Below are 25,487 nucleotides of genomic sequence, written 5' to 3'. Positions count from 1 at the left end.
GGGAAGACATTAAGTGAGGGGCAACGGGCCATGGAGGCTCTGCTGGACGAGCGGCGCCGCGATTGGCCGCAGGACACGGTCGGCTACCGGCTTTATGAGGTTCCTCAGCCCGAGCCCGAGCCGGATCCCGATCCCGGGGCCCGGTTGGTGCGGCAGCTGGAGGGGATCGTCAGCAGCCTGGCCCCGCTCTGCGCCGCTTACATCTGGCACAATGAGGCCTTCAGGCTGCAATACACGCCGGCCCGCGGTGAGTGCACAGTCCCCGAGGGGCTGGGCCGGGCCGGGCCGGGCCTCTCTGATGGCCCGTGCAAACCCCTCTGTGCCTGAGCCCATGCATCGTCAAATCTGATAGCTGGTGATAAATATTATTCATAAGTATAAACATTAGATATCAGATTTAATGATATGACTCCATAGAAGTGCTCAGACACAGAGCTGGATAAGTGTCGAGAGTGTGGTGCTGGAAAAGCACAGCAGGTCAGGCAGCATCTGAAAAGGAGGAGAATCAACGTTTCGGGCATAAGCCCGAATGGAGCTGAATAAATGTGAATTACGTTTATTATAAAATAAAGCTATAGTCGCGATTGTCCTGTCGGGCCATAGGGTTGAATAGAGAGAAATAACTGGTGGTGGTTTAATCTGAGGGTCACCAAGCCTCAGAATTGAGGCTACACTATTGGCATAAAACTGTATAGCAAACCAGCCGTCCAATGGAACTAACCAACCCCTATATATAACATTATATATATATATATATATATATATATCACTATCTTTAACATTTCTATCACTGACAGCAGCAGCAGTGTGAGTCATCTACAAGATGGACAGCACCACTCACCTGGTCTCCCCCAAAGTACCTTCCAAATGCAGCATCTCTACCATCTGGGACTGGGACAGCTGATGCATGGTAGGGAGTCAGTCAGCAGAGTTGGCAAGGCATCTAGTTTATGATGCAGAGTGATTCCAACAGCGTGGATACATTTTCAGTTTCAGCTGAGGTCATGATGTCTTGGCGGCTACACAACCTCACTTGAGGCATGGTGACCCTCACTAACACTTGTCTCCCTCAAATGAGAGAGCAGCCTATGATCCTCTGGGAATAAGACAAAGTGGGAACATTGCCACTTACAAGTTTACCTCTGAAGTATAGTGGTCAAAGTCCTAGAACTTTCCCAACAGCACTGTGAGAGTACTATGCCATATGGACTGCAGGGGTTCAGGAAGGTATCAACTTATGGAAGGCAATTAGCAATGGGTAATAATTGAATTTTACATCTCATGAAAGAATTTTCTAAAACCTCCCACAGAAAGTTACAGTAAATATTCTTGCGAATGTGGATGGAAAATTCTGAAAGTGAACAGTGTGTGGAGGGTGAGGGTGCTGTCAAGACATCACTTAGAATGAGGATGACACTTGTTCATGACAAGAGCCTGTGTGTCAAGTCTTTAAACATGGGGAGGCTGTCTCACTGCAGTTGCTGCACAGGTTTGCTGGAGATATACATGGCATTATAGATGCTTTTAGTTAACCTTTCTGACATGTTATGACATGTCTGATGCAAGTGGGCGGCACGGTGGCACAGTGGTTAGCACTGCTGCCTCACAGCGCCTGAGACCCGGGTTCAATTCCCGCCTCAGGCGACTGACTGTGTGGAGTTTGCATGTTCTCCCCGTGTCTGCGTGGGTTTCCTCCGGGTGCTCCGGTTTCCTCCCACAGTCCAAAAGATGTGCAGGGTCAGGTGAATTGGCCATGCTAAATTGCCCGTAGTGTTAGGTAAGGGGTAAATGTAGGGGTATGGGTGGGTTTCGCTTCGGCAGGTCGGTGTGGACTTGTTGGGCCGAAGGGCCTGTTTCTATACTGTAATCTAATCTAATCTAAAAAAAGAGGGACCTGAACCAGGACTCCTTAACCCAAGGGGTACGGATGTTACTACAATTCCACAAAAGCCCTAAAGTAAGGGACAGCAAGTAAGTTCGGGTAGCATGGTGCCTCAGTAATTAGTATTGCTGCTTCACAGGGACCTGGGTTTTATTCCAGCCCTGGGCAACTGTCTCTGTGGAGTCAGTGCATTTTCCCCATGTCTGCGGGGTTTCCTTGCACCAGATGCTCTGCTTTCCTCACACAGTCCAAAGATGTGCAGGTTAGGTGGATTTGCCAGGCTAAATTGCCCCATAGTGTTCAGGGATGTGTAGGGTAGGTGGATTAGCTATGATAAATAAGAAGTTACGGGTATAGATTGGAGAGCTGAGTTTGGCTGTGATGCTGTTTGATGTGTTGGTAAGGACTCAATGGGTTGATGGCATAACTGCTCTGTGATTTCAAGGAGAGATGAAAATTCTGTTTTATTTAGAGGAGTAAACAACGGTATAGAAAAAGGAAGAGAGATATATATAAGCTGAGCTCCTGAACCTAGCTTGTGTGACAGTGAATTGAATAATGTTCTCTCATTTGTAAATCCTTGTGATTATGTTTTTGCTATGTCTTCTATTCAGATCCATCACTGATGTTTTGGTTTGAGTCTAAACCCTGCCGATCTAAGCTAATTAGTGCACCATTGTTTAAATTTAAGAAGCTAATGCAAATATTTCTTTTTAGGAGATGTTCCTGCTCACATTGGTGGTGTCACAAACTTTGGGGATAATGTGGATGACGAATGGTTGATTGTCTACCTCATTCAACAAATCACGAAAGAGTTCCCAAACTTAGCAGCAAGGTATAGAATTCCTTTAGAAGTGAAATTTTTTTAAAAAATTCTACATTTGAAGTAGTTTCTGATGAAAAGGCAATAAAATATTCAACATTTATTTTTACTTAAATCTAATGTTCAATTTTTGTTTTTGTGTGTAGTGTTGACGATAATGATGGGGACTTCTTGTTAATTGAAGCTGCTGAGCACCTGCCCAAATGGTTGACCCCTGACACTAGTGAAAACCGGGTAAGAAAGCCTCCACCCTTTTCCTTGCCGCATTTCTCCCTAATGAAGCCAATGAGTCATAGGATCATCTAGTCCCTTACTAAGATGGTCATTCTTTGTAATCCGTGCAGACTGGTACCTATTTCACAGCGTAATCCTGTCCTTTCTGGATAGCAACACTGAAATGCCAACACTAATTTCCACCATCTCCTCCAAGCCCTGGGACACTGGAATCAACTACCACATTTCTGTTGTCTCAATAGAACCACAGAAAGGGGCCATTCAGCCCATCATGCCTGCACTAACTGAATAAACTGGCTGCCATTTTAAGCTCACTTTCCAGCACCTGGTGTGTAGTTTTGCAGATTATAACACTTAAGGTGTAGATCCATCTTTTTAAATGAGTTGAGGTTTTCTGCCTTAACCACCAAACCAGCAGTGAATTCCAAATGCTAACATTTTCCTTCATGACTCCCCTAATAGACAATAGGTGCAGGAGTAGGCCATTCTGCCCTTGGAGCCTGCACCACCATTCAATATGATCATGGCTGATCATCCTTAATCAGTATCCTGTTCCTGCCTTAACTCCATAACCCTTGATTCCACTATCCCTGAGAGGTCTATCCAACTCTTTCTTAAATGAATCCAGAGACTGGGCCTCCACTGCCCTCTGGGGCAGAGCATTCCACACAGCCACCACTCTCTGGGTGAAGAAGTTTCTCCTCATCTCTGTCCTAAATGGTCTACCCTGTATTTTTAAGCTGTGTCCTCTGGTTCGGCACTCACCCATCAGCGGAAACATGTTTCCTGCCTCCAGAGTGTCCAATCCTTTAATAATCCTTTTATTAATCACCCTAAACCAGTATCCCTGGTAAATGACCTCTCAGTGAGGGATAATGGGTCATCCCTATCCACAGCATCCAAGTCCCTCAGTATTTTGTAAACTTAGATTAACTGACCTCTCAACTTCCATGGTTTGAATGAAAACAACCTGGGCCTATCCGATCCTTCCTCATAGCTGCAGCTTTCAAGCCCTGCAGCATTCTTGTAAATTCCCTCTGTATGCTCTCTCGGTCAGTTAATTATGTTCTTCCTGTAATATGACCAGAACTACACAAAACTTCAGCTATGGCCTAACGACTTCTTTTATCATACTGGCATTGCATTTCTGCTCTTGTATTTAATAGCTCAGCCAAAGAAGGAGAGTGTCATATGTCTCCTTTACTATCTTATCTGCCTGTCCTGACACTTTCAGGGACTATGGATTCGTACTTTGAGGTCGGTCACTTCCTCTACCCCTGTCAATATCATGACATTTATTTTTTATTGCTATCCTCTTTTGCCCTCCCCAAGTGCATAACTTTGCACTTCTCCGGTTTGAACTCCATCTGGCACTTTTACTTCCACTCAACCAAACTATGGATATCTTTCTGCAGGCAACAACATTCCTCTTCACTGTCCACAACCCTGTCAGTTTTTTGTCATCTGCAGACATGACTGGATTTTTCTTATTCTAGAACTTTTATTACAGCTTGTGATATGACTGTTATAAGAGGGTTTTTTTGCGCCATATTAAGAATCTATGAACAACAGAGGTGAATGGTTAATTAGATTTTAGGGTGGTTTTGGGGCAACGTTTCAGGGCATATCATTTTATATTTGTTTCAATACTCTACTGGCCTGTGGCAGTGCACCAGATGTAAAGCTTTTAGTTACATTCATAGATTTTTGTTCCTGATTATGTTTCCTACAAAATGCAATATAACTTTATTATTTCTGCTGCTGCTCTTTAGGTTTTTTTTTATCGTGGAGAGTTGCATATCATCCCAATCCCTCAGAACCCAGGAGAAGTCTCTTGGTTATCAGCTAGCAGTCCCACCATCTCTCAAGCACTCCGTCTACTCAACTCTCATTCTGACAAATGTCTGGCAGCAGAACCCATTCGCAAAGCTATAAGGAGACGCATTCAGAGGTAATTAGAATTGGTTCTGAATCTTTAGAATAGTGAAAATGCAATTAGCCAATACATTCTTTACATCTGCCTTATCAAAAACTTAAGAAAACAAAAGCAACCTGTTGTAGAAATTCCATTTTTTTGAAGGGGAAATCAGGCACGTGCAGAGGCAGCCACAAAATACCCTGCTGGAGAATTCAAGCTTTCTTTAAACAAGGGATAGATAAGACAAAGGACATGGGAGCAGAAATTAGGCCACCCAGATCATTGAGTCTGCACCGCAAAAATCTGGTCTTATGTGCTGATCCTGTTAATGTCGGGAATATCTCACACTGTACAGTGTAGCTCCCCAAGAGTTCATTCTGTGAATATCTTCCCGATCTTTGACCTCTTGGGTACTTTGAAAGTCCTATAAGCTTAGGTTATGCAAGGCAGCATCTAGAATTAAGAGTATGAAATTTCGTTAGCCTAAAAAATGCATTTTGGCATTCCTGTATCACCACATGGATTCTTTACTCTTCTCCAGCAGCTGAATCCTGAATCTCAGCTGAACATTTGAGTTTGAATTTGTAGCAGAGATTGGAGACGATGAAACTGAGCTGTGCTGCTAACATAACTGAAATTCAGTGCATTCACATTGCTATTGATTGCCATTCGTGCAAGTTGGGAATCTGATTAGGTGAATGAAATAGTCAATCGGGTATGAAATGACAGTTGTGATGTAGCGAGTAATGAGAATTGTAAACTTTATGCTAATTATGGTGTATTCATCAGAAATGTTTGGCAGAAAATGACCACTGCACCTTACTAAATTTTCCTGTAGCTGGTTGTGTTGATCACTTTTTCTGTAGGAAATCGCCATTGTTTCCCCCCCCCTCTCCTATTGTCACCTATTTTGTTATATAGCTGACAGGACCTGGTATGAATGCACTCACACTTCGAACATTTGCATGATGAGCTGCTTTTTTTTCTGACTATCACTAATGTTAATACTACCTGTCTGATTGGAGTTTGCACATTATCTCTGTGTCTGCGTGGGTTTCCTCTGGGTACTCTGGTTTCCTCCCACAGCCCAAAGGTGTGCAGGTTAGGTGAATTGGCCATGCTAAATTGCCCATAGTGTTAGGTGTATTAGTCAGTGGGAAATACAGGGTAGGGGAGTGGGTGTGGGTGGGTTACTCTTTGGAAGGTCGGTGTGGATCTGTTGGGCCAAAGGGCCTGTTTCTATACTGTGGGAATCTAATCTAATTGCTCACTTTGTTTCTTTTTGGCATTCAATCAGACCTGAATCAACAATTAAACAAAGTCTTGTTAAGTGCTATTGAGACTTGAATTGTTGCTTAGCATGTAATCCTGGCAATGTACTATTCAGAGTTTGGGACAGAATAATTACAGCAACAAAGCAGTAATATTATGAACAGATACTGAAAGGAGCCACTAAGCAGTTGATCAATCATCTGGCTAATGTGCTGGTGAACTCTATAAACAACTGTCACATTATCAATTATTTGCGCTGCTGTTAGCTATGTGTTGATTTGTGTTACTGAATTAGTCACTGTAACCTTGTAGGATAAAATGTTTTTTATTTGAGCTTGTTATAGACCCAGACCAAACCCCCTCAACACATATTAAGAAGATAGCCTAGACCCTAACTTTTCCTTATTTCAAAGGCAAATGCCAGGCATTGCGTTCCAGGTGCAATTTGATTCGTCAAACTACCAGCCTTGATGCAAAACACACTTTTATTCATACACTATGGTTAAAAATACAACAAGAGAAAGAAGAAGTTGGAATAACTAGGTCCGCTTGTGTTTGTCATTTGTATAAATGATTTAGATGAGTATATAGAAGGCATGGTGAGTATGTTTGCGAATGGCACCAAAATTGGTGGTGAAGTGAACAGTAAAGAAGGATATCTAAAATTAAGGAGAGATCTTGATCAATTAGCTCAATGGGCTGAGGAGTGGCAGGTGAAGTTTAGTTCAGGTAAGCGCGAAGCATTGCATTATGGTAAAACAAATAAAGGCAGGACTTATTCACTTAAAAATAGGGCATTGGCTAGTACTGTAGAACAGAGATCTAGGGGTTCATGTACATAACTCTTTGAAGTCTGTATTACATATAGACAGGGTGCTTAAGCGTTTAGCACACCTGCCTTCATTGCTCACACCATTGAGTATAGGAGTTAGGGTGTCATGTTGGGGTTGTACAGGATATTGGTGAGGCCTCTTCTGGAATATTATGTTCAGTTCTGGTTTCCCTGTTATAGGAAGGATATTATTAAGTTAGAGAGGTTCAGAAAAGATTTACCAGGATGTTGCTGGGAATGGAGGGTATGAGTTATAAGGAGAAGCTGGATAGGGTGGGACTTTCTTCCACTGGAAAGGAGGAGTTTGAAGGGTGACCTTGTAGAAGTGTATAAAATCATGGAGTGTATAGATAAGGTAAGTGGCAGGTGTTTTTAGGGTGGGGACTTTCAAGACTAGGGGGCATATTTTTAAGGTGAGAGGAGAAAAATTTAAAAATACATGAGGAGCAACTTTGTTTTATACGAGTGGCTCATACGTGGAATGAACTTCCAGAGGAAGCGGTGGGTGTGGGTACAGTTACAACATTTAAAAGATGTTTGGATAAGTACATGAATGATGTGCAGGTTAAGTGAATTGACCATGCTAAATTGCCATAGTGTTCAGGATGTGTAGGTTAGGTGCATTAGTTGGGGTAAATGTAGAGTAATGGGGAATGGGTTTGGGTGGAATACTCTTTGGATGATCAGTGTGGACTCGTTGGGCCAAAGGGCTTGTTTCCACACTGTACGGATTCTATGAAAAATGTTTGAAGGATACGGGCCAAGCGCAGGTCAGTGGAACTAGTTTAGTTTGAGACTATGAATAGTATGGACTTATTGGACCAAATGAGTCTAACTTACTTCTATTGGGAAACTTAACAGAATAATAAATTATTTAACTACTAAACAGTAACTGTTCCAATATAGTAACTTTCCATAAACACACCCTTGGCAAAGGCAAATTCAGTAAAATAGATTGTCTCACATGCAATTCTCTGCGTATGTGTCTGTGTCTGTCTGTCGTACTCTGCTGCACGTTTCCAGCAACTGCTACTGAAAGCTAAAACTAAAAATCCTGGTTTTGTGGAAGCTTGACCCCACACATTCAGTCTGTTTCAATTGTTTCAACATCTTTTTTTATTTAAAAAAAACCCCAAGACCTCCCAGGCTGTTTAATTTATTGGATTCAAATAGAAAGCTGTGTTGAAACCTCTTGTCAAAAAATAGGACAAAATACACCTCAAAGAAGCTGCATCCTTAAACTTTCAACCTTCTTTCTTCAGTCTTGAATGGTATTTCTTTGCTTTCCACAGTTATCCAGAGAAGATTTATGCTGATCAACATCGAGCTTACTGCTATGTTCCAGCAGGTATTGCTGCGGTGCTGAAACGTCGTCCTGATCTGTTGGCATCTGCCGTCCAAGCTTTCTATCTTCGTGATCCTATTGACCTGCGTGCTTGCCGTCCCTTTAAGATCTTTCTCCCAGAGACCCGTGTGATGACTCTGGTAAGAGCCTTTTAATGTATTAGAAAATGTCATACCATTAGATTGAGGAAAAAGCAGGCAACTAACAAAGATGCATGGCAGTCGTGATTAGTCAGAATGTTACAAACAGTAGAGAATAACTAGCTGATTAACTGGAAGGAATAAATTACAATATGAAAGGAACTGTCTGCCTCAGAAGGCAGTGGAGGTGAGGTGTTTAAATATTTTAAGGCAGAAGATTTAATGGTATTGGGGCAAATGGCAATGTGGGCTTCAAAACATAAACAGATCAGCCATGATCCTATTCTACAGCAGAGCAGGCTTGAGGGTCAAATGGCCAATTCTCCTCTCAGATATTCATATTTGAGTCATGGATATAAGCAAGTGCAGTCGTTTATAGAAAGAACAAAGACATGCTGGGTCTGGGTGGGTTACTCTTCGGAGGGTCGGTGTGGATTGTGGGGGTTGAAGGGTATGTGGGGTTTCTATGACATGCATTTGTGTATTATTTCTGATGACTGCCAACTGAGCTTTGAAGCCAATGAAGTATCTTTTGAAGTATGGTTACTGTTGTAATATAGAACATGTAATGTAGGGTTATATGTTATATCTTGCATCTCTTGTACTTTTTCAGCCTAGGAAGCAATTATTAATATATTAAAAGCATCATAAATGTGTATATCTGAATATGTTACCCATAGGACAATCGGGTGTCAAATATCCTCTTGCATTTCATTTTAGGTGACATTTACAAAATGCTTATACGCCCAATTACAGCAGCAGCAGTTCACACCGGACAGACGGAGTGGTTATGCACTTCCTGCACAATCCGATCAGCATTTCAAAGCACATGCATTGGGCATGAAGCTGGTAGGTAATGTGGAATATTGATGTTTTAGGATACCAGGCTGCATCTACTGCTATTTAAAAACAATTACAGTCTGACTGTCTTGCTATGGTGAGCAGTCTGGTTACCAGGGTTAGAAACTGGTCAGAACAGACCTTGAATACTGTATTCAGTTGTATTCACTGAGGCACTTGTAATCACGTCAGACATTTGAAGCTGGTTCAGCAAAGCATACAAAGTTTACAAGTGTTACAAGGAAACTCTGGAGAAACCTGATCTTTTTAAATTTGGTAACGAAGCATCTGAAAGATTTCCTGACTAATCAAGTTAGTTAAAAGTATAAAAGAGATCAATTTGAAATATTCGAGATCTAGTTTTTAAGAACTTGCAACAGCACAGGTACGAATAGCTGTCTTGTGAATTCTATGGGGAAATATCCATCATTCATTGAAAGTAAATTTTTGATTATCAGACCAAAAAATAATTTCTTTATTCCTCAACTGTGAGAATCAATTCTATACTCCTTAGTTTCCCATTTTTAATTTTTTGTCTTTTTAAAAAGCATTTAAAGATATATTTAAGAGCTTCGCAATTTTATAGGGTTTATGCATAATTTTAAAATATACCATTAATGTGAGCTTAGATTAAAGGAGCATGTCAGAGAATCTTCATATTCATGAGCCTTTTGTTAATATTGGCATATAATTAAAAATAAAGAACTTAAACATGCTTTTGCTAATGTTATTTAAATTTTTAATCAGCTGCCATTCTTCTCCTGCTGTTTGGCTAATTAGTTCTCCAGCTTTAGCTATGCTTGAAGTACTAAAGACTGAGAGATGGCAGAGCAAATTATTGAGATCTGCTATATGTAGAGAGCTGAAATCCCTTCCTGCCCAACTCTCATCATGTTTTATAGCAATGCTTTATCTTGCCTTTGTGCCATGCGTTTTGTGAATACTGTTACTGTTCAGCCCATTTTTAATGTTTACACTGCAGCTCATTTTCTACCTTTAATTTTCTAGGCCCATGGCTTTGAGATTCTCTGTTCAAAATGTTCGCAGCACTTCCCTAGTTCCAAGACACAAAGCAATGTTTCCAGTGACCCACTCTGGGAAGGCTTTATAAGCAGTCTAAAGAAGAACGACTATTTCGGGGTAAGGCTGAGATTTGTTTTCAGTCTGTCTGGCATTTGTTCAGTAATGGCATCGCTGGAGTATTAGATTCAGTTGCAATTGATGTTTGTCGGTACAGTTTTTTCAATTCCTGGATTTTAAGGGTTTATGAATTCAACGTGACTACTCTCACCCACTGTTGTGCTTGTATCTCTGTATATTTTTATTTTGCTAGCAGGTATGCACTGCTTTTCCTTTTGAATGAACAAGTAGATGAGCAAATAGTGTTGTGCAGGAATAGTATTTGTGCTCGGTGTAGGAAATGTGTGACAAGCTGATAGGGGACAGTATTAATAATGTTTAAGAATAAAGTGACAATACCTTACATTTTCAGCAGGTAGCGACACCTTATTGCATGGCGAGCCTGGTGGAAGCTTCCGGAAGAAGTGATTGATTTTTGGCTTTAAACAAGGGTGTATGAAGTTGTCATGCTATCTGACCACCTCTGTCATCGGAGATTATTACAAATATGGTGTATGACCAGCACTTGTCAATTTAAATGCATTCACTGTATACAAAATCGGCTTGACGTGAGGAGACGGGCGGTTGTTCACACTGGAGACTGTGACCAGCGGTGTGACCGCAAGGTTCAGTTCTGGGTCCGCTGTTGTTCATCATTTATATCAATGATTTGGATAAGAAGATAGGAGGCATGGTTAGTAAGCTTGCAGATGACCCTAAAATTGCTGGTATATTGGGCACTAAAGAAGATTATCTAAGGGCACGTGGGATCCTGATTTACTGGGCCATTGGGCTGAGGAATGGTAGTTGGAGTTTAATTCAGATAATGCATTTTGGTAAGACAAACCAGGGTAGGAATTACACAGCTGATGGTAGGGCCCTGGGATGTGTTGTCGAACAGAGAGCTTGAATGTGGCAAACAAGTAGACATGGTGAAGAAGAAATTTAGCATGCTTGCCTTCATCAGTCAGAGCACTGAGTACAGGCGTTGGGGCATCATGTTATGGCTGTACAAGACCTTGATGAGGCCACATTTGGAGTACTGCGTAAAATCTTGATTGCTATGCTATAGGAAGGATGTTATTAAACTGGAAACTGCAAAAGATGATCTACAAGGATGTTACCAAGACTAGAAGGTTTGAGTTATAAGGAGTGGCTGGATAAGCTAGGACTCTTTCCCTGGAGCTTAGGAGGCTGAGGGGTGACTTCATAGAGACTAATACAATGATGAGGGACATGGATAAGGTATCCTTATCCTCAAGGTAGGGGATGTCAAAACTGGAAGGTACAGGTTTTACTTTTTCACATGGAGGGTGGTGCATATATGAAACGAGCTAACAGAGGAAGTGGTACAGGCAGATACATGGATAAGAAAGGTTTAGAGGGATATGGACCAAACAAGGCAAATGGGACTTCAGTTTTGGAAACGTGCTCAGTATGGACAAGTCCATAAGACATAGAAGTGGAAGTAAGGCCATTCGGTTCATCGAGCCTAGTCCGCCATGTAATCATGGCTGATGGGCATTTCAACTCCACTTACCTGCCCTCTCCCCATAGCCCTTAATTCCTTGCAATATAAAGAATTTATAAGTCTCTGTCTTGAAGACATTTAAAGTCCCAGCCTCCACTGCATTCTGTGACAATGAACTCCACAGGCCCACCACTCTCTGGCTGAAGAAATGTCTCCTCATTTCCATTCTAAATTGACGCCCCCTAATTTTAAGGCTGTGCCCACAAGTCCTAGTCTCCCTGCCTAACAGAAACAACTTCACAGCATCCACCCTTTCTAAGCCATACGTTATCTTGTAAGTTTCTATTAGATCTCCCCTCAACCTTCAAGTCCCCTCTGTGCTGTATAACTCTGACTTTATAATAGAATAAAGTGTTTTCTTTAACGTAATATCATCACAGTACCTAAAAAGCAGCTTAATCAGCTGAACAGAACTTGGGACATCCTGAGATTGTCAAATGTATTATGTGTGCGTGAGTCCATCTTTTGTTCTAACTGTATTTAAACGTTGTGCCATTTTCTCAAATGAGTAGCTGCATATTTAATTATATAATTTGTTGGGATTCTGGATGAACATATAGCAACTTGTACAACATTTTAATGGTCTTTTATGATTTTTCTAAAGTTTTTTTAAAAATTCATATCAAAAAATCATATGTCCTGAATGTAGATTTGCTTGCTGAGGTAGAAGGTTCATTTTCAGATGTTTCATCACCATACTAGATAACATCCTCAGTGAGCCTCCAGATGAAGCACTGGTGGCATGGCCTGCTTTCTAATTGTGTTTAGGTTTCCTTGGGTTGGTGATGTCATTTCCTGTTATCTTTCTCAGGGGCTGGTAAATGGGATCCAAGTCAATGTGTTTGTTGATAGAATTCCGGTTGGAATGTGATGTTTCTAGGAATTCTTGTGCGTGCCTCTATTTGGCTGGTCTGAGGTTGGATGTGTTGTCCCTGTCAAAGTGGTGTCCTTTCTCATCTGTATGTAAGGATACTAGTGAGAGAGGGTCATGTCTTTTTGTGGCTAGTTGATGTTCATGTGGTTAGTGTTCTGCCTTTTTGTTCAATGTAGTGTTTGTTACAGTTCTTGCAAAGTATTTTGTAAATGACAAAACAAGCAAAACTAATGTCCCTAATGCAAGAACTGTAACAAACACTACATTGGACAAACAGGCAGAAAACTAGCCACCAGGATACACAAACATCAACTAGCCACAAAAAGACATGACCCACTCTCACTAGTATCCTTACATTCGGATGAGGAAGGACACCACTTTGACTAGGACAGCACATCCATCCTAGGTCAAGCCAAACAGAGACACGTATGAGAATTCCTAGAAGCATGGCATTCCAACTGGAACTCTATCAACAAACGCATTGACTTGGATCCCATTTACCAGCCCCTGAGAAAAATAATATTGCCACAGGAAATTATGTCACCAACCCAAGGAAACCTAAACACACAAATAGAAAACGGGCCATGCCACCAGTGCTTCATCCAGAGGTAATTGATGTTACCTAGTATTTTGACGAAACGTCCGAAAACGACCCTTCCAGCTCAGCGAGCAAACCTACATCCAGAACCTCAACCTGAGCTACAAATCTTCTCCAAACTCGCAAAGATCATATGTCCATCCTAAGAATGAACGCTTTTCTCATTTTTATTGGAAGTGACATATTGCACGCTCTGTAGGTGGGGTAACAGGATAAGTGTTTGAATTCTGCTCAAATGTGAACACAGACACATTAGTGGATTGAAGTACTATATCTGAAAAAGTTAAACTGACCTGGAGGCATATTTGAGAATTTCACTTAGAGTTGTACAGCACGGTCCAACGCCGAACATAATCCCAAACTAAACTGTTCCCACCTGCCTGTTCCTGGCCCATACCCCTCCAAACCTTTCCTCATCATGTACTTAGCCAAGTGTCTTTTAAACATTGTAATTGTGCTCACATCCACCATTTCATCAGCAAGTTCATTCCACGCACAAACCACTCTCTGTGTAAAAAAATCTTTCTCCTCTCACCTTAATCGTATGCCCCCTACTCTTGAGTACGGGTTCAACTCTGCTTTCCTACTTGCTCCCCATCTCCCTCGATTTCCCGAGAGACCAACTATCTGTCTAATCTCAGCATGACATATAATCCACTACAGGAGATCCATGACTGCAGTTGAAAATTCCAAAGATTCACAACTAAACACCCCCTTCCCATCTCAGACCTAAATACTACTGAGGAACAAGGGTAGGCCACTCAGCCCTTCGAGCCTATTCTGTAAGATCACAGCCAATCTGATTCGGACATCTGCTCTACCTTCTTGATTACCCCAATAACCTTTCATTTCTTCGGCAGTAAAGAATCTGCCTTCAATATATTTTCAGGCTCTGCATCCAGTGCTTTTTTGCGAAAGGAAATTCCAAATAACTGGCCTCTCATCCTGAGAATGTGCCCTTTCTCAACAAGTGGGAACAATTCCAGACCATCAAACCTTCTGTCTCAATGGAATTGTCCTTCACTTCTCTAAACTCCAGAGAACAGACACACACACGCACACACACACACACACACGAACAAATGCATATGTACATACGTGTGAACAGATACATGTGTGTGAGCAAAATGCAAGCTCACACATGAACAGGCATGTACACTTGCATTAACAGCATAACCACACGTGAACAGACACTGAGATGTAATCACAGAATGAACGCAAATGCAAACAGACATGCAAATACACATGTACAGGGAATTAGCACATGGATGAGAACACATACACACATCACCTCAGCTGAGTCTTCACTGGTTTTGCCAAAGATCACCCAGGTATTTCCCTCCGAGAGGTCCAAATGGACATCATGGAGCCACAGTACCTGGCAGGCAGCCACCACTGCACAGGCCATGTAGGAGCTGTCCGATTTAGTACCTGTGATGAAACTCGATCTACAGAATAGCCTCCCTGCTGTAGCACTCTGATTCTTATTTCTTGCACCAATCTCCTTATGAAGCTGTGATCCATAGAAGTCCTAGCCTCTGGACTCTGCCGCAAAGTAGTTGAGGCCAAAACATTGAACGTTTTCACAAAGGCTTTAGAACTAGTTCTTGGGGTTAAGAGTTAAAAGGGTATGGGGAGACAGTGGGAAGAACAGAGTACTGAGTTGGAATGCTCAGCCTGTAATCCTACTGAGTGGCAGAGCAATCTCAAATGCATACTCCTGCTCCTACTTTCTAAATTTCCATGTATAAGTGTGCATCATGTTGTACATCAAGTCATCATAGCTAGAGTTTAGAAAACTGAGAGCTAATCTCATTGAAACAGAAGATTGCCTGGCTAGCAGGAAACAGTGAGCAGGATAGTTGGCAAAGTTGTAATTAGCAGTGTGGCACAGGGATCAGTGCTGGGATTTCAAATATTTACCATTTATATAAATGATTTGGATGAAAATGCAGAAGGTACAGTTGTCAGATTTACTGATGAGGCAGAGGTAGGTTGCAAAGGATATAAAGAAGCTACAAATATATATTAATAGATTAAATGATAGGGCAGTGATCTGGCAAGTGAAGTGTAATGTGAGAAAATGTGGAATTGTCTATTTTGCAGGAAAAATGAAAAGGCATATTCTCCAAATGATTGCAGGCTCTGAGATGCAGAGGGAGTTCCTCGTGCATGAATCACGTAAGGTCGATATGTAGATATAGCAAGTAATTCGGGAAATTGTTAGAATGTTGTTATTATTGCCAGATGAATTGAGTACAAAAGTAGGGTTATACAGGTCACATGTGAAACCACATGTACAGTACTATGTACATTATTGGACGTGTTATCTAAGGAAGGCTGTAAATGTATTGGAAGCAGTATAGTGGCAACCCAGAATAATACCTGGAATGGATGGGTTGTCTTTATGTGGAAGGCTTGAACCAGCTAGGCTTGAATTCACTGTTATTTGGAAGAGGGAGAGGTGACTTGGTTGAAAGGTATAAGATCCTGATGGGTTTTAACAGGGTAGGTGTGCAATGGATATTTCCTCCTGTGGGAGAACCTAGATTGAGGGGTTACAGTTGCAAAATAAATGATCACCCATTTATGACTGGGATGAGTTGAACTTTTTTTCTTAGAAGTTTGAGAGATTTTGGAATTCTCTTCCTGAAAAGGTGGTGGCAGCAGAATCCTTGAGATCGCAGTAGATAGATTTGTGTTAAAAAGGGGTTAAAGGTTATCCAGAGTTGGTAGGGATGTGGCTTTGAGATTAGAATCAGATCAGTTATGAACTTATTAAATGGTGGAGTAGTCTCAAGGGGCTGAGTGGCCTGCTCCTGCTCCTTATTTTGATATTCTAGATTTAGGATTATAGACTCACACAGGGCTAGACTGAGGCGAGATTGAAATTGTTAGAGATGATGGGAATAGGTTGAAAAAGTAAATTTGATGTAGAAGATCAGCAGTGATGTTAATGAGTGATGTAGCATGCTCAAGACCTACATTACACCTGAATTCTTGTTTCTTATTGTTTGTCAAGTCCTCAAAAAGTCTTCATATGCAGGCTGCCTCTTAGTGACATCATCTATTTCCTGGAGAAGGTCACTGGTGGTCATCATCTCCCTTGTACATGCGAACAGCACCCAGCTCTGTTGTTTCCCAGCCTCTTGTCTCCATCATCTATATGTCATCAAACTGCTTGTCTGTTTGTACAGTCTCTGACCAACAATAATTTCTTCCACTTTGACATTGATAACACCAAAGTTAGTTATGATCTTTTCTCCACTCACTGCTTTAAATGTAATTTCATTTCCACTGATTCAGTTCTTCTCCTCAGCAACAGTCTGGTCACAACCTCAAGGCTGTGCACAATGCTGAGTACATTTTCCAATTTATGTCCTTTCCTTCAGAAAACACCTGCGCACATCTCCTTTATATCACACATGTCTATACTTACCTCTAAAACTTATCCATTATTTTCACCATGTCCAGACTTGAATATACTTGTGCATTCCTCATCAGATTCCCATCCTACACCTTTCAGAAACTTCCCGTTCCCATTACTCCCTATTCTTGCTGACTATCTTTGGCTCCTTGCCCTTATTGGTTCAACTTTTAAATTCTTTGCATTTAAGCTAATTTAGGGAGGAGACAGGGTAAATATACATAACGTATGTGTGTACATTCCTGCTCCCAAAGCCTCCAATTTCTGTTTTCTTTGCCTTCTGTTCTCCCTTCTCTCATTCCACCATTGGTAGTCATGAAGTCTGTAATCCCGTCCATCTGCCTTACTGTCTCTCCCTCTTTCACTAAGGTGACTGATGGAAGAGGCAAAGATAACGCAGGGAAAAAAAAATATTTATACAGTGAGATGCAATGTCTCACAGGGTGGGGGGGGGGGGGGGGGGTAGATTCATTCAAAAGAAAATTAGTTCATTATTTGTGATGTAAACATCTGCAGGGTTATAGCTAAAAGGCAGAGAATCGAAATCAGAGTCTCTTTTGAAAATGATAGACATGGGCATAATTGGCTCAACATTCTGTTCTATAACTATTCTGTTGTTCTCTCCATTTTAAATTCCACCTTTACATCTAAGTCTTTGGTCTCTGTCCTAATACACTTGCCTTTAGCTTTCTGTTTGTTTTTTCTGTGAAGCACCTCGGGGCATTTTTCCTGCATTGACAATGCTATGTAAATTCTACAAAGCTCGGAATATGTTTTGTCACCTAGCTGCACAGGGTTAAAAATCACACAACACCAGGTTATAGTCCAACAGGTTTATTTGGAAGCACTAGCTTTCGGAGCACTGCTTCATCAGGTGGTTACAACCACACCACAACCACCTGATGAAGGAGCAGCGCTCCAAAAACTAGTGCTTCCAAATAAACCTGTTAGACTATAACATGGTGTTGTGCGATTTTTAACTTTGTACATCCCAGTCCAATACTGGCACTTCAAAATCACAGCAAAGTACAAGAGCATTTAAGCAATTGTGTAAAGTAGGAATTGTATCTTTCACTGTCTTGCAGTTGCTCTTTCAATTCTTACCAGCAGATGACAGCAGTGCATTATATAAATGTTCAGGAGCCATTTAATGACGGTAGCTATGTGGTAGAACTTTTCATATTAAATCATTTACAGCACTGAAATATCAGTTTGGCCTTCTGCAGAATTCGGTAAACATAAACAACAACTATAATGTTTATAATAGACAGCAATTGTCTGAGATACTTCTGAAAGGAGAAATAAAAAGCACATACTAATGAGAGAGTTAGAGATGACCGAAAGCATGGTTTTGTAAGTTTTGAAGAAATGTTTAAAGGCAACAGGAAAGGGGAGCAAAGCGAAAGTATTGCATCGAGCAAGGTTGCAGTGCCTGAGGGGTTTGCTGGCATTTGGCATCACTGAGTAATGCAGGATTCAAATGAGAGCAAGGCCTCCGGTAGAAAGCTGAAGGAATTCAGCTGGGATAAATCCGTGCAGAGATGTGTGAATGACAAAATGTTGAATCAATCTACCCAACCTACAGTCTCTCAACTTAAAGCTTTATTCCTGTTGTCAATAAATGACATCAACAGTTATTCCCAAATTAATGTGACAGATATTTGTTAGGTACGAATTGAGGAAACTTTCTTGTAGAGATCACCCATGATCTAATTGATTAGCAGGATGTACTTGAGGAGCTGAATGGCCTCACCCGTTACAATGTGTTCTTTCCACAATAAGTTTCCGAATGTGCATTTCCCCTGAATCTACAAGAAATTTGACTAGTTCATCTCCCCCAGCAACCTCTATTATTTCTTAGTTACAGTGACTTAGAAAGTTTATGTTCAAGAAAAGGTATTAAATATGTTAGCATTATAAAGAATCATGAAAGTCCACATGTAACCTTCAATTGTTTGTGCTGAGAGCGGTTGGCCAGGTAAATACAATGAGTGAGACTTTTCAGCCAAAAGTATAAAAACTAGCAGAACACGTCCCACCACCCCAGCTGGCAAGCAGCATTGAATCAAAAAGGCAGTAAATCGATAATGCTGGCAGCACATTCACATTGAATAGGCTGGTTTTATATACACAGCAGCTTAACACAAGCCGGTTATGTGTTTGTGTCTGACAGGGAGAGCTGGAGGGTTCTGCACGCTACAAAGACTTACTTCAAACGGCAGAGATTTACTTCCAACATTCTGTTTCCAGCCCCAGAAGGTACAATGCAAGATCATGTGTTCTGTGTGCTTACATTAACAAACTGAACTTAACCTGCTAACTCAACAATCCAAACCAGGGACAAAAACAGAAATTCCTGGAAAAGCTCAGCAGGCCAGGCAGCAACAGTGGAGAGAAATCAGAGTTAACGCCTCGGGTCAAGTGACCCTTCCTCTGAAGAGTCCGGTTTTACTCCAAACCGGGGAACTCTTTCAGTGTGAGTAGTTATGATATTAAAAAATTATTCAAGTTGACTGTATTAGAGAGAAACCGCACCACCATTATCAGCAGGTTTGACAAAGTCCAGGATTAGACTTGAGAGAACGGAGCTCAGAAGGTTCAGCTGGAGACACGTTGGAATGGGTGAGGAGAGTAGCAAAATAAAGGTGGTCGATTTTACATTGGCAGTTCTTGATGAAAAGATCAAGTGCAAGAGGAAAGGTGAAGGAGTCGAGGTGGAGGGAGTGGATGCTTCATTTAAGCTTTGTATTTATTCAAACTTTGGAGATATAGTGCTAAAGTTAGAACATTTCTAACTTCTGTGAACTTTAACTGGCACCTATTTAATGTATTAATAACTCATAAATAATTAGTTGTATTTTTCTTTTAAAGTCACACTCGCTCTTTCTGGTCTCCTCAGTTCACCTGCCTTCAGCCCAGGGGAGCAGGTCCTGCAGCTTTTGCAATCTCTGTCCTACAGTGTGGAAGAACTACAGAAAGAAGGGGACAGCCTCCCTCCAGAGGATGGTGCGTATTGTTGGTTGACAGTGCCTGAGAGGTTCATGGTACAGACCACAGACTGATTCTGCAATCTGAGCTTAGTGAATTGCACAGGATTACAGTCAAACCACAGTTCCATGAGTTAAAACACAAAGTCGATGTTTAAGCCCCAGTGTCACTGATTCAGTCACGAGACTGATCCTTGGAACTGAGTTATGAGAAAGGGTTAGAAAAACCTGAAGGAGTTTAATGGAGGTGTACAAAATAATAATGTATCAAATAAAAGGCAAATCTATAACATTGGTTCAAATTACCCTACCATTCAGATAAGAATATTGGGTCCAAACTACCAAGACTGTTGTCATGAAATTATATCCACAGATTGATCAACATGCAGCATTGGCTAGGGGTATTTTACCGAAGGCATAAACCCTGGAATAATTTTTAAAAGCTGTTAATTATGATGGAGGATAACTCTGGAAAGGTTGGAATGGGCAAAGGGGCCTTTTCTCAGCTGTTTACATCTCTGTACCTGGTTTGCAATCAGACCCGATAAGGCAAGATATTGGAGAATTAAATAAAAAGTTCCCAGCAGTGGTGCTATTCATTACAGGAAACAAAATACTGTGGATGTTTTTAATGTGAAATGAGGCCAATTTGACTCGCTGATGACCTTAGATGACTTCAGTAACCAGTAACATGGGTTCACACACTTTCCTGATTTCAGCCTGCTCCGTTCTTCTGCTAACATGTTGCGGGTATAAATGCTCATTAGATATCTCCTGCCATGGGATTTGACATTGTTACACAGTGGTTTTTATCCCTCCTGATAGCAATGGAATGATTTGTAGTAATGTCCCTTGTAAGCAGTTCACATCAGGAGTGCTCATTCATATCTGTTGTCTCACCTTTTTGATTCCTTTGCCTACCTAGATGACAGCTGGTTGGATATTTCACCTGAACAGCTGGATCAGATGCTGGAGGAAGCTTCTGGAAGGAAACTGTTAAATTCCGCCAGACAGGAGGAGGAACTGAATTATGATCTTGATAATGTCAGAAAGGGTATGAAGGCATTTGTCTCAAAAGTGTCCTCTCATGAAGGTGCAGAGATACCACGGTATGGGACATAAGAATTATTCATATATACTTTTTAAAACCTCAGCATGGATGACAGTAAACCTCTAATGTGAATGAATGTTGACCATATAACTTGCGTGGGCCAATCAAGTTTCTAGAATTGACCCAGGCTAACCACGTAACAGCATCAATCAGTCAGACCATTCAGGAAGATTTGGAGTAAATGTTTGGCTGCTATGATGGTTCTCCTTTCAGACTGCATTCTCTTACCATCCCCAGCCAAGCTAACCCTCTGATCCAGCAATATATCTATTCAGCAGCCTTCTAGACCTCCGTGCCCACACCCTTTGCCAAGCACAGCCTTGTGTGTACTCTTGAATGCACATTGATTCCTCCCCGTTCCATATCCCGTCTCTGAGGCCCTCTCCAAGTACCCAGCTTCCACCTCTTTATCCCTTCAAGGTAAAATCCTGGTCCTCCCAGTTTTGATCCCACAACTTCTCCACATTCTGTTAAATTCATTATTTACCTATATAAATAAGAACATACCAAATGAGTTTAATATGGATCCTGAATTACATCTGTGTGATTTTGTACAATTATCTCTACCTTCTAGCCCCAGTTCACATGGAAATCACACTTGACCTCAATCTTCATGTGCTATGTGTCAGGCAATCAACCAGTAAATACTAAGATGTTACATGGCCACTGAGTAAAAGCTTCAGATGTCCAATCTTACTGAATTATTACTGAGTTTGTTGTAATGTTCGTTGAAAATTATTGCTAAACCAAGATTATAACTGGAGTTCATTGATAGCAGCAACACATTTACAATGCACTGTTTGTGATAAAGCCACACCTTTACTTAAATTTTCTCAATCTCTCTGTCAGATCTTCTGCTACCGGCCAAGTTGAATTTGATGTGAATTCCTTCACTGGGGCTTTGGAAAGGATCTTAGGTAGGAATCTGCTCTGTACAGTATGACCTGCATCATCTTCATGTTAGACACGTGAAGCCACATTTTTTAGATTAGATTACATTACATTACATTACAGTGTGGAAACTTCGGCCCAACAAGTCCATACCGACCCGCCGAAGTGCAACCCACCCATACCCCTACATTTACCCCTTACCTAACACTACGGGCAATTTAGCATGGCCAATTCACCTGACCTGCACATCTTTGGACTGTGGGAGGAAACCGGAGCACCCGGAGGAAACCCACGCAGACACGGGGAGAACGTGCAAACTCCACACAGTCAGTCACCTGAGGCGGGAATTGGACCCGCGTCTCTGGCGCTGTGAGGCAGCAGTGCTAACCACTGTGCCACCGTGCTGCCCACATCTGCCCATTCAGGTGGATTCATGTCTGAAATGAGAAGAAACAGGTTAATCAAAATGGAATATTAACCTATCCTTTCATGTACAGACAGACGTCACTATTTCTTCTCTTTTTTGTAGTCTTCCTTCCCACCTGAGGTTATCGTACTACATTGTCAGCCATATTGTCAGTGGAGTCAGTTGGCTTTCAGTGAGTAGCTCTCTCACCTTTGAATCACAATGTGCCATGTGCAAGTCTCACTTCAGATTTGAGCACAAAAGTCAAGATGGAATTGCAATGCTGCACTATCAGATTGCTGCACTATCAGAGATGCTCCCTTTTCAATGAGATGTTAGACTCAGGCCCTATCTACACATTCACGGGGATATATATTATTTTGTTCTTTTAAGTTAAAATGATCCCATGGCATTATTTTGAAGGAGGGTAAGATGGCCTGGCCACTTTTTACCCCTCAATCACAAAATCATGTTATCTAGTCACTGTCACTTTGCTGCTCTCTGGGGGGTGTTTCTGTGTGCCTTTTGGCTGCTGTGTTTCCTACATCACAGTAGTGACTGTGTTTCCAAAAATGTTCTTCTTTGGCTGTGAAACATGTTGAGACATACAATGGTTGTGAAAAATGCCACATTAGTACACACTTTGTTTTATTGGACTGTTTTCTGGTCTTGACTGCAGGGGTAGAATCAGATGAGCTGGACTCTGATGATCTTGATGAGGAAGAAGATTACAATTTGTTGGACAGTGACGCAGAGTCTGACTCAAAAGAGGGTAAATCTGAGGAGGATATGTCAGCCGCAGAAACTCTTGAGAATATCCGAGAGTACATGAAGCAAATGGATCAGGAACTGGCAGGAACCCAAATTGGCAAAAGCTTTACTAAAGTCACTGATGAGGTATGTTGGCTGTTAAAAAGCCAACCTATTCATGGTTGGATGATTGCATTGTGAGATGGAGATTCTCTCAGCCTACCACCAACACTAGGCCAGTGATGTCTTGCTCATTGTCACTTTACCAGTCTTAGCAGCCCTGCTGACTGCATTTGCAGGCATCAAGTGGGTCCCTGCTGTGCTCTTTTCTTGTTGCAAAAGGTAAATTGAATCTCAAGCTTGACAGGTCAATAAATCTTTGATTCCATTTATCTCCTGCACTTCTTGGAAATCAGTGACATCCTTGTTCCCCACACCATCTCTCTATTTTTAGTAACTTCTCCAGAGCTCTTCACCCACCATCCCCCTCGTCCAAGCCTTCTGACATCTCACCTCACTCTCAACTTTCAAATGCATCCTAAGTTTGTCATGAACTTTTCTTTGAGCCAGCGTTTCAATACGCCTCTCCCTTTCCTTTTTCTCTTCAGCAACTTTGCCCACTAATGTACTGCGAGGTATCTTGCCCAGTGTGAGGAATGTATTGCAATATAATATTAAGTGCACAGTTTTTCCAATAGTACTATGATCTATCTGTTCACGAGCTTTGGTCACTGTCTGGGAGACTAAAGTGCTGGGTTTCTGCACCCTGTTACCTTGAGGTTGCCAGGCATAAGGGTGAATTCATTTGTCCTGATCATCTCAAGTTCTGCGTTTCACACCCTTTCCATTACCAAATCCCCATTCTGAAGAATAGGGCCACTTCCAATACCAGTTCATTACAAATGGTCAAGTTCTGTGTTTTTGACTCCAACCCACATGTTGGACAGGGTGTACTTACCTTAGCTTGTACTCACTGCATGGAGCTGATGGCATCATATCCAAAGTGGAGGCCGTTTACTCTGTCACCATTAAATTCTTCTTAATCCTGGCTCACTACAACCTTTTTTGATTGGGCCCATGTTTCTGCCTTCCATTTAATCTTTTTTTCCACCTCTCCATCTGCTTCCTGCTGATAACTGTGTAGAATAAGTCTGGCATAACTCTAGTCAGTCCCTCCTTGAGAAACATTTGAATTCCATATTGTGAACTGTTAACCCCAAATACTGATGAATCCTTGATTGCTTATTGAATTGACTTTTTTTTAAAAAATCTACATATAATCCCTAACAGCATCAACACATGCAGAGTTCTCCCCTGGTCAGGGTGATTCAAATTGGAATCCAACAGTAACAGATTTGTTGTAACAGATACTGTAGCTGCAAGTTCAGATAAAATGCACCATTAAACAGAAAGCTTGTGTTGTCTCAAGCCTATGTACCTATCCTCGACACTAAGTGCAGCTTTTTATTTGATCATCTTACAGGCTGGCTCAGACAGACTTAATGTATCTGAAGAAGCAGAGGGTGAATCAGCAGAAGGGAACTTGAAGGTTCTACCTGTGGATGTGGACTTGAACCTGGTGGAGAACCTATTGGAATCATACAGCTCACAAGCTGGCTTAGCTGGGCCTGCCTCTAACATCTTGCAGAGTATGGGGATCCGACTACCAGATAACCAGGACAGGTGAAAGCTGCTGTGCTGCCCCTGCAACACAGCCATTTTGGAGTCTGCTTTCTGATTCTTTATCACTGCTGCAATACTACCGTTTCATAATGACTGACAGTCAAGCAGCCTTTAAAGCTCTACAGAACAGTCAAGATTCACCAATGAACTGAAAAGCTCAAATTCTTTGAAATTGGAAACTATGGATTAATGCTAGAAAGTATGAGAGAATGCATGTCTTTAAAAATAAAGTTTTGTAGAAACTATTTTTGTAATTGTAAATAAATACAATATCAACTTGGCAAATGATGAAATGGAGAACAGAGCCATTTTTTTAAACATCTCACAGCTAATCGTAAAAAGATAACTTGCTCTGGAAGTCATCAATACGTGAGTTGATATAACCAGGAATTTGAGTGCTGCAGTGGTCATTAATTGCAATAAGGTGTATTGAGTGGCCAACTTGCTTTTGGTTTTTTGGTTGAGAGCAGATTTGGATTAAAATGAACAGAGTTTGAATTTGCCATTTCCTTGAAAGCCATAGTACCTGTAGGAATGTGCTTGCTACCTGGACATTGTGCAGTAAATATTTCCTAATTCTCACTAATCAGGTTAGTGTGCAGGATAAACAGAAAGTGCTGGAGAAACTCAGCCCAGGTCTGGCAGCATCTGTGCAGAGAGCAACTGTTAACAATTTGAGTGTCCTATATTGGAATTTATATTAACTGTTTCTGTTATCACAGGTGCTACCAAACCTACTGAGTTTTTTCAGCACTTTATTTTTATTTCAGGTCTCGAACATCTGCACTATTTTGGGAGGCATAGTGGTTCAGTGATTAACACAA

General features: G+C 41.4%; 1 protein-coding gene across 2 annotated transcripts; it reads left to right on the top strand.

The window, feature by feature from the left end:
* ecd (ecdysoneless homolog (Drosophila)) lies at positions 1-24,976 on the top strand. 2 transcript variants are annotated; one of them, XM_087982293.1, is made up of 14 exons: positions 135-247; positions 798-910; positions 2,600-2,717; positions 2,852-2,939; positions 4,712-4,890; positions 8,254-8,446; positions 9,167-9,295; positions 10,295-10,426; positions 19,009-19,094; positions 19,735-19,841; positions 20,748-20,931; positions 21,783-21,850; positions 22,910-23,127; positions 24,464-24,976. In XM_087982293.1, exons 2-14 carry the CDS (start codon positions 868-870, stop codon positions 24,665-24,667), a joined length of 1,749 nt encoding a protein of 582 aa, XP_087838419.1. In that variant the 5' UTR covers positions 135-247; positions 798-867; the 3' UTR covers positions 24,668-24,976. The 2 variants fall into 2 exon arrangements, with proteins under 2 accessions (XP_043535037.2, XP_087838419.1); XM_043679102.2 differs by lacking the exon at positions 798-910 and having other exon boundaries at positions 1-247.
* The last annotated feature ends 511 nt before the right edge of the window (positions 24,977-25,487 follow it).

The sequence above is a fragment of the Chiloscyllium plagiosum genome, unplaced genomic scaffold (assembly GCF_037043375.1).
Source record: "Chiloscyllium plagiosum isolate Xiang-an unplaced genomic scaffold, Cpla_swu_hap1 HiC_scaffold_43, whole genome shotgun sequence".
NCBI lineage: Eukaryota > Metazoa > Chordata > Chondrichthyes > Orectolobiformes > Hemiscylliidae > Chiloscyllium > Chiloscyllium plagiosum.
Note: the sequence above shows the minus strand (reverse complement) of the source record. Positions and strands in the feature narration are given on the sequence as shown.